Source organism: Mizuhopecten yessoensis, unplaced genomic scaffold (assembly GCF_002113885.1).
Source record: "Mizuhopecten yessoensis strain PY_sf001 unplaced genomic scaffold, ASM211388v2 scaffold2307, whole genome shotgun sequence".
Lineage (NCBI taxonomy): Eukaryota > Metazoa > Mollusca > Bivalvia > Pectinida > Pectinidae > Mizuhopecten > Mizuhopecten yessoensis.
The window spans coordinates 1014952-1025805 of NW_018404481.1; the positions used below are offsets into that span (position 1 = coordinate 1014952).

Here is a 10854-nt window from a genome sequence, read left to right on the forward strand (position 1 = left end):
CTCGCCTTGTCTCTCTTATAGCGGCCAAAGCAGAGGCTGCCATTTCCCGCACTCTTGAAGTGGGCTCAGACATAATGGCGGCGACAGGAACACGTGTTGTTACAACAAGCCTACTGTCCCTACGTAGATCCTCGAGATATTCCGGACGGGGAGACTTCATTTTCGACATTTTGTTAAAATCTCGTTCCTATATAAGATATCTTATTTAGTAACGAGACTTTAATTATATAAGATATCTTATATAGCTATATGAGATATCTTATATATTATATAAGATATCTTATATAGAAAATTAAATGAGATATCTTATATACGATATAAGATATCTTATATATCATATAAGATATCTTATACAGCATCTCATTTAATTTCTATATAAGATATCTCATATAGTATATAAGATATCTTATATATTATATAAGATATCTCTATGAGATATCTCATATAATATATAAGATATCTTATATACGATATAAGATATCTTATATAGTATATAAGATATCTCATATGCTATATAAGATATCTTATATAATTCGATGAAATACAGGATCGACATTGCTCCTTGAATAAATGTTAAGTTGGCTTGCCATACTACTCACCTGTTTACATTTACGAGGGAGATGGTCTGTTGAAAAATATTACCTGCACGCGCATGGTCTATAGTTCATGGTTATTAAACAAATGCTATGATAAAGCAAATGTGTTAAAACCCTTAAATACTTACTAGAAAAACAAACCTTAAGACAACAGGAAAATAAGAAGAAGTTCTTCCGGTCTATAATTTACAACATTGAATTCCTTATTGCATTGCAAGATATGCTGGAGTTGTTTCCCTTTTGCCGAAATGTCATCAATATATCCAGTAATGTAGGGTGCTTTTGTTAAGTATTTCAGGCTTAACAACATATCATACATAATATATATATATATTCCTTATAAACAGCCCGCCCCAGCTTACTTTTGAAATAGGGTAATTTTTTTAAGTCGATGCACTTTCTCTTTTGCAACTGACAAGGTCTCTTCGCACCTGACGTGGTACATCTAGATCTGAAGCGTTATTTCCTGGTATTTCCCTGATCCAGGTCCATGTCCTGCTAAACTCTACCCGGTCTGACACAGGATGCCACCCTTATCAACTTTCCTAGCAGTGACTGTATCTGGTTTTATGAAACCGCCTTTACATCCAACCACAAGGCTAATAACTTCAGGATTTCCTGTACCCGAAACATAGGCACCTCAAGTCATTCTTGTAGTTGGCACCACTGCTTTCTCCCTTACACAGCTACTAAATACTCGTAAGCAGGGTTAGCATTGCCAGTTTCCTCTGCCCTTGCAAAATCATCCAAGTAACTTAAGATTTGATAATCTGTCTACATACATATGGACGATATTGCAGATGCCATCCTCTGTCAGATGCAAGGTGCTGATCGTAAGCCCATTGATAAGATACGGACCGATCCAGTTGTACCCCACAAGGTGCATATCAACGGAATCTATTGGGATTTGCATACTAGGCTATCTTAAGGTTCATCTTGAACAGCAAACAACCCTTCCCTTTCTCTGTTATAAGTGCTGCTAGATCATCTGCTCGAGGATACTGTATGCAATTTGAATATCTACTCCTAAGTAAATATCCTTCGGTGTATGAATTTTTTTAATCTCCCTTGTGAAGGATCAAATCTAAAATTATTATGCGCTCACCTGTATCCCCTTTGGGGACAGACTTTAGGTGTAACATATGCTAAGTGGCGTTAAAATGACTACACTTGAACGGCCCTAAAATTGCACGCTTTTCTAGTTTCCCTGAAATGCTCTCATCTGTCTGATTTGGGAATTTCCTAGCTCCTGTATGGTTTCGCTGACCCCTTTTCCTTCCCTTTTTAGGGTCCCCTGTCTGCACTCGTCTTCAGGAACTGATAATATATGTTTTTTTCTCATCGATCTGGTTTTTTAACTGTATCCTCCCAAAATGTCCAAACTATATTTATCATCTTCTTAATTGTTTGCCATACAAGTTTGTGACCAGGTGAGACATTTATCAACGTTACAAGGGAGTGTTTTAATGTTCTCATAGAAATTTACAACCACAACAATAGTAGGAAGTGGTATGTCTATTAAATATTCGCCGTCCCCACCTGTGCATCCAGTTATGTGTCTTGAAGTTTTGTTAACGAATTTGTTCATGATTCATTATGTTCTATCAAAATGTTAGAAAGTATCACTTAGATTTAACAATTACATTATATCATGCAGCCATTTTGATATAGCTATGTTCATTATAGTAAAGGGATAAATAAATAAATAAAATAAATAGAAGGACAATGTCACTTCTGCGTAGAAATTTATTCTCATACATGGTTGACAACATCAGATAACACGTTAAGATTTTTTTCTTTTTAAATAAAAACTTTATTTCTTTGACAACAATTATGAAACTTGTTATGTTAAATCATATTAATGTCTTGTCGGCCCAGACTATGAAGATCCCCGCCCCCNTTCATCCATGACGGTATGCGATATAGTTCCATTCAAACACATTCCATGTACCGCGGTAGCGCATCTTAGAGATACCCATTAGGAGCTAGGTGAGGATTGCGTTAAAGCCCTTCGTGTCCTCCTCTGTCGCTAAGAGGCAATGTCGAATGGTCGTTTCGGCCTCCAACTGTTCTCGCGAAGTAGCTGTACTCATATTGCTTTCCTGTCAAACCGAGCCATACCACTACAAAGAGATGGTTGGACGTTTATTGGTTTTCCAGTTTTAAGTAGTGTTCATTAGTTTATATTTACATTTTCAATGTAAGTTCTTTTATAAGCATAGCCGTAAGAAATTGCGTTCATAGAGCTATGAACGCAATTTGATCAGCGTAATTTTGAATTTTCTCCTCCGGCCTCGAATTACGTGAGACAACCGTTAGAAGCAAACAGTTTTGGTGACGTTAGGCTGTTACTGGAATCTCGTTTGCACAGACGACTCAGACACTTTGATATCGAAAATATAAGCCGAAGGGAATATTTATATTTGGATCAATAATAACTATAAAATTTGGAATGTAAATATATGTATTGAACATCATATTTCAATGTTCATGCCGGTATGAAGGCAAATCGTCTTTAAGGAGACAGATTAACATAAGTACTTTGTACTTATTTTCGAATCCTATATGTACTAGTATATCATGTTTGTATTTCTGGAATATTATACTGATAATAAAAAATTAAATTTAAACTAAATCGTCTACATACATCGGGCTTCAATGAATATGTATGTAACCGATTTGCGCTCTCATGAACGTAGAAAAAAATGACGTTTAATCATTATTTGTGCTAGCTTATGAAATTTTATAGAATTGTAATATCAACGTATTCTGTGTGTTGTTTAATACCCGAAATTTAATGTAAAGGGCCTACTAGAAACACACACATATATATAACTGTTTATACGTGTTTTCTTATATATATAAATTTCAGATTAAAATAAAATGTCTATATTTTTTGTTTATAGATAAATGATTTCGAATTTTTCAATAAATTATGAGAAACTGGAACAAATTACATAATATAAACTGGCTAGCAGCCCTTTAATTTGTTTTTCTTAGAAGAATTTTCCAGATGCATTTTACTAATCTGCTAATAGCTTATCTCCCCCTAGTTAGAAACTGAGGCTAGAATCGGACATGAAAGTAATCAAAATGATTCAAGTCTAATATGGATATGAATAATTAAATATTGTTAGAAACGGGGGTCAGCCACCGTCTAAACATCATGTATAGCTTCACCGAGAATAGGACAATATTGTTCAATCATTCCGGATATTTTTATATGCTGTTTTTTATTTTAGCTTTCATATTTAATTTCCGCACTTTTCGGCGTTCGGTGTGATGACATAAACTTCAAGAAAACGGTCTACGGTCGTATGCCAGGGTGAAAATGAAGGGTTTGAGATCGACATGGCGTGATTTGATTGAATAGAATCTGTCTGACCAGGTATGAATCGATTATACCACGAAATATGCTGGTGTATTTATTGGAAAACTTGATAGCCTAACTCGGTGTTATCCACTTTGACTTTATCAAATTATCTTGGTTGGAATCAGATCGTCAGCAACACATTGTTCTCTCGTATACGTCCAAAATTAAACTATTTCTTCTTTTGATTAACAACTGAAAGGGGATGCAATCACAATTATTGCATTTGCGATACTAGTTACCGCTTTAGATAAGATTAACTGAATAAATCGAGTACTGTCACTGTAGAGACACAAATATTTTAACGAGTTACTTCCCTTAAACCACCACACAGGTGCTTGCATGAATGAAAGGGTTATTTTGGTGATTATGATATCGATATGATTAAAGATTTGTCTTCCACCAACCCAGTCTGACCATGCTTTTTTTCTCTCCTGTTACATAATCAGAGACTGTATATATTATCTTTTTATAGGATTGGTTAAATAGAAAACAAAAACCTATGGAAAAGGTAAAAAAATAAATTATTTGATTTATGCATACAGCTACTTCTTGTTATCCTCTCAGACATGGATAATTTGCTTGCAGGCTAGAAGACATGCTTATTATTCAGACATATGTTAAATCTGTTTGCAGGTTAGGAAGGCCTGCAAATGTACCTTAGGAGAAGACTTGAAATAAGACAACATTCTATCTGAATATCTAAGAAGCTGTAGGTAGCAATGGAAGGTATGGAGTTAATACACCTGAATGTTGGTGGGGTCATGTACACAACCACCAAAGCTACCCTATGTAAGTATCGGGACTCTATGTTGGGGGCCATGTTCATTGGCAGCATGAGGTCTGCCACTGATCAAAACGATTGTCCTTTCATTGACAGAGATGGAGAAATGTTCAAGTACATCCTCAACTTCCTGCGTTCATCAAAACTGAGTCTTCCCGATGACTTCAAAGACTTTGACTTACTTGCTGTAGAGGCTGATTTCTATCAGATACAGCCTCTAATTGATGCCCTCAGTATGTTGAGAGATGAACGCCAAAGAGACGATCTCAAGACTCACTTTTTCGTGGAAGTGATCGAGGTACGGACTGGCACCACTGCCACCATGCCTTCAAACAACTCCAGGGTGAAGACAGTTCTTGCTGGAAGGAAAGATGTCATCCTTTCTCTGCCTTCGGAACTAGTTGGTGAAGGAGCCTCGGAAAAATTACAGAAGAATGAAGGATTTGACTATGTTGAGCTTCAGCTCAACGGTGCTAATGTTAGACTCCGACTTGCAGAAACATTACGTAACGGTGGATGGCATATTGTGGATACGAATCTTTCATCGTCCTCTAGTCTCGTCACGTCATTCACAGGAAACACGCTGTTTATAGAGCAATCCTACCGAGACCGATGGAGGTTGACCTTGCCAAAAATAAAGAAGCTTGCAACATACATGTAGAATTTTGTCTTTTTACTAACACATAGCATTAATAGGAAGAACAAATTATTAATACTTCTGTTATGAATTAAATCAATTTCCTTGAACAGATGAAACCATAAAAGTAAAAGCTTTAAATTCAATGTAAAATTCAATATAAAGTCCATTAAGTTCTTTTATTACTGAGAATGAAACTAAAAAGGATTTAATCTTAAAATTTCACAGAAATCTGCGAGGACAACCTTAACAAGATATCTGCTATGGTCATCACGAGACTGTAAAAATGGCCCTTTTAATTGTGTAATGAAAACATTGTTTAATTAAAGTAGTATTCAATAGTGCAAACTTATAAACTTTCAAAGTATGTAGTGGTATAAAAGATTTAAAGAGTTCAATTTTGAAATTTTTGAACATTTGAAATTTGCTTTCATAATAAGTGGTACTGTTCCACTGATTTCCTGAAATTGAAATATTTATCCAAAGCATTCACAGTACAACCATCGCCCCCATTCCAAATTAAATTCCCTTTGTCTTAATTTATTCTCTTAGCTTAGATGTTTGACGTTTATTTTTTTGTTTTAGAATATATTTTGTTTTTCAGATTTTGAGATTTTTTGTTTTTCAGATTTTGATTTGTTGTCAATAGTGTTATTTATGACATGGTTTATTTTTATGACCAGATATTATACAGTGTATAGCTATATACATATTGTGTATAGATTTGCATGTTGGGTGTTTTTTACAGATCACTTGAATTGGCTGATGGGGTTTACATTCAAGTTTAGTCATTTTGTTGAATTTTATTTTTTTTATTGCATGTGCACTTATTTATTTTTTCACCCATTGCCTGCTTGCCAATGTACATATACCATCATAGAACATTTAGTTCCCCTGCACCATAAATACCACTGATTAAAAATCAAAATGACGTTGTGTGATTCTATATATTTTAGAAGTATTTGTTGTATCATAGCTAAAACAATATATTGTACATTGTATTTCCTTAAGTAATATTACTCCACTTGACATTTATATATAATCATGTTCCTCGCTTGAAACAAGGGAAGGATGGGGATTTATATTTTTCGTGTGTCTGTCTGTCTGTTATAGTTGTTTCCGGACCATACTTCCTTCCAATTTTCATGCAAGTTGACAAAACTAAATGTGTCACACACTAAAAATAGGTCATTACAGTGGCCACTAATGAACACGAAGAAAATTCAGTTTCAGGCTATGGATTCTTCACCTTTTCTTGCAATTTTAAAAGCTTAAATCTCACTAGATATTACATTTTTTGGCTAATGTGTGTCTCACTGTTAAACTACCATATCTAACAGTGACCTATATTTTGTTCCTCGAAATATAGTAATTCAGATTATTTATAGGCTAAAGTTTCTTAATCTTTTCAGGCTTGTGCACAAGACTGCATGTGCTGTTACATCTAGGGGTTGTCGGTGAAGATATGTTATTTACCATAGCAAAGTCACAATGACCTACATTTTCAACTCAATTAATCATGGACAATGAATGTGATTAATTTGTGGGCAATCATTTCTTTTAACTTTTCATGAAGGTTCACTAAACTTCATATGCTGTTAATCTATTGGTGAGGGTTTATTGCTTACCATAATCAGGTCACAGTGACCTACATTTTCCACGCCACCGAACAATTACCGGTAATGAAATTGGGGCCATAATGCCTTGACATGTAGTGAAGATTGGCCATACTGGATGTGCTGTTACATCCATAATGGATTCATTACATCACTTGGTCAAGATGACCTTTATTTTCCACTTTACTAAACAGGAAATGTAAAAGAAAAATTTTGGGCCGCAATTTTTTGTCTTCATGGATCTGACGTTAACCAACCTTGATGTGCTGTAATACAGGGTGTAATCTTGGTGACCTATGTTTTCTGCTCAATTAACCCTTTCACCACTGTAGACCATAATGGACTCATCCATATCAATGCATGGTAGAGTCTACTGAAGTTACATAGGGGTGAATATTTTCTACACTGTTTAAACATACCCTAGGTTGTAACCACTTGGTTGCATTTTCACCTAGCTCTTTCAACCCAATAACGTACATCACTGTACCTTTTATACTTGTGTAAATTTCCGTGACTTTTCGGCTCCATCGCTGTGACCTCTACATTCTCACGAGTAAGTGCAGCCGAAACTTTTATGTTAGTTTTAGATCAATTTTACAGATAGGTGCATGCAGATCCGTAAATAAATCCTTTTTTATGTATGGGAATCCTCCAGGAACACATCCTTTAATGTTTTTACATGGGTTTATCACTACTTAATTACCTGTTCCGTCTGTAGATAAGTAATGCATGTTCCCATCAGAAACCAATGATGTATGATGTACCTTTTGCACGCTTTATTTGTGTCAAAGTTAATGATAGCTTTGATATTTGTAGTAACCTAAGCAAGCAGCTATTACGCTTATATCAAAGCCATCCATGCATGTTTATTTCACCCCACCCATGATTAACTCATTCACCCCTGAGATTTCATCATGAACTATTCCAACCTTTGAATTGGAAGAGTTCAAGTGTGTCTTTAGGGGTGAATGAGTTAATAGTTAATTGCGTACTCTGCAGTCTTATCCCAGCAAGCCACAAATTTCCTTATTTTTTTTGTCCAAAATAGAATCTTGACTTCGGATATGTCGTTACACAGCACATAATTATGAGGTCATTATATCAACAAAGTTCTTAGCTACTAGCCATGATTTTGAGAAATATTTAACTGTATCACATAAACATGAGCTACTTTCGCTTACCTTTGTGTAAATGTCATCAACACTGATATACATGAAAGGATGGATGCACAGTTTTGTCAAAACTTATAATTTATCTTTTTAGTTATAGTGCAGTGCTACTGTAATGTACTTATTAAGATGTAAATATTGTGCTGCCCCTTGTGCTGCTTATTGAGATGTATACTTTCTTTTTAGCTGCCCATTTTCGGGCATATTTGTAATATGTAAAATTATGTTCTAATTCTCACATTGAGTATATCAGAGTTATTTTTTGGACAAAAAGTACAATGAGTATTTGGAAACCCACTGGTTAAGATAAACCCGGGCTAATATAAGTCCTTTTACAGTATTCACACACATGATTTATATATTTATATCATGCAATGTTGGTGTTGGCCGCTGTATTATTGCTGAATATTCCCCCAGCTTACTGTTTTCTGAATGTTCTTAGCTTACTTCATATTTCCTGAGTATATCTTAGTTGCTATATATAAACATTTCTCCCATAACGACTCAATATTTCTCCACTCCCGAGGCAATGGATAAACGTTCAAGGAGTCGGTAAAAACTTCATATTACCCAAATCTTGACACGATTTGATTGGCTAGTCTTTTAATGATGGCATCATACATGTAATAATGTTTTGCGCCAGCATCTTTCATTATGACATCATGATCCATGGAAATTAACTGTTTCCCCCATGGGTAACAGTACCAATATATTTTCAATGGAAACATATGGTTTTCCAGATATAGTATGAATGTTATGGGAGAAAAAGGTCCCCAAATTCGGGATGGATGGTTATCATATTTATCTAACTCTCGTTAGTTGATTATCAAATTGTAAAAATACACCCAGTAACCCTTGTGTATTTATACACATTGAAAATTAAATAAAGATAGTTAGATGAATATCATAACCATGCACTTCTCATCGGGGAAACCATGTAATATTTTTATCCTTCACTGCTGTCAAAGGGTTCTTTCTGTTTATGCATGTTATGGTGAACGTTAGCCGTGAGACATATATGGTTTTATTGCAATGGAACTTTAACAGTTTCACATAAAAAATTACACAATTATTGCATATTGCATGATCAAAACCTAACATGTTATATAAGACTGGGTATTTTTTGCAGCTCATAGGATAAAAAAAATAAAAAAATATTCTTAATTTGTGAAGATTTTGTATGCAAGGGTGACCTTGAAATTGTAAAACCTAATTTGCTATCCTGTAAAGCTATATCATAAGTGAAACTTGCTATGCTGTAAAACACCATATTGTTTGTGATATTAGATTTCCTATGCTGTGGAACCATATTCTAAGTTAACCCTTTCACCACTTTAGACCATAATGGACTCATCCATATCAATGCATGGTAGAGTCTACTAAACTTACTTAGGGGTGAAAGGGTTGAAGATTTTTTCTTTTTTTTTTTCACAGGGCTGATTATTGTCTCTAATCAGATATTGAGTTAGTACTAACCATGTTTAGATAGGTCATACAGTAAAACCCTTTTAATCAGAGAAAAAGCTTACATGTTTTGTTTCTTTGTTCAAAATATATACATGTACCTCTTGCATGACTTGCGTCTTGTTTTTTCTCTTTATTATTTTCTCTTTATTTATTCCACAACACTGTAGTCGACACAGTAAACACACCATTAGAAGGAGTATATTATTGAATTTCTTCAATAACGACTCAAATATTCCTGAAAAGCTGTCTTTTCTTGACATATTTATAACAGGTTTCATTGTGTTGTCACACATTACAAACAATTAAAAATAAACTATCACAATGCGTAAAAAATGAAATGCGCTAAAATGAAAAACAAAACCCAAACCTAGAATAAAAATATATGACAGCTTTTCAGGTCAAAGGTTTAGAAAATTGATATATTTATATTTGTGTTATATAACATAAGTGTTGTGTTTATTTGGTCGAATACAGTATGAAAATCTCTCGTGTTTCTCTGAAAATGCTTTTAGTTGACAGAGAACAGTTGTTCTTAAATGTTAGCATGACGCATGTGTATATTAGAACCATGCTAGCATAAGCTATACTTTGCTGATCCTAGCGCAAGCACGTGATCACAGACTTATACAATCATTCCTTTTATTAGTTGTTGTCACATTTTCATTTTTTTCTTGAAATGTTTTATTTAGAACGCATTTGTGATATGATATTGGATTCTTCTTGAGCTATTTAGTGTACTCGAATGTAGTCCAGTACCCAATAATTGTATAAAAATATTCCAAGTTCACCCCGATCCCCTTCAATTCTTGCCCCTCTTGTTATTGTTTCCATTATTACCATCATCTTTTAAAGCCAAGGACTTTAATTAATCCCTTAACGAATATAAAAAAAAATAATTCTGAACAATGCTGGCAAGAAATATTTATCTATCTTCCTTACAAAATGTGTAGTGGCATCAGTTTACAAAGCTGTATACACGACACTATTAATAACTATATAATCTATTATGTAAAGTGGTTTAATGTAGCACAAGTTTCCTCTGGCTCTGACGCCATACTAAGATATTTTGACAGATATATGGCTGGTGCTACCTTCCTCTGGCCCTGAAACAAGACTTGGCGATTTTGACAGATAGATGTCTGATGCCTACCTTCCTGTTGCCCTGACACCAGACTAAGACATTTTGATAGATATATGTCTGATGCCTACCTTCCT

General features: G+C 34.6%; 1 protein-coding gene across 1 annotated transcript; it reads left to right on the forward strand.

The window, feature by feature from the left end:
* The first annotated feature begins 3849 nt into the window (after nt 1-3849).
* On the forward strand, nt 3850-5447 carry LOC110445478 (BTB/POZ domain-containing protein KCTD6-like). The gene is made up of 2 exons (XM_021490134.1): nt 3850-3984; nt 4603-5447. The coding sequence occupies exon 2, from the start codon at nt 4689-4691 to the stop codon at nt 5409-5411; it is 723 nt and encodes a 240-aa protein (XP_021345809.1). The 5' UTR covers nt 3850-3984; nt 4603-4688; the 3' UTR covers nt 5412-5447.
* Nucleotides 5448-10854: the final 5407 nt, after the last annotated feature.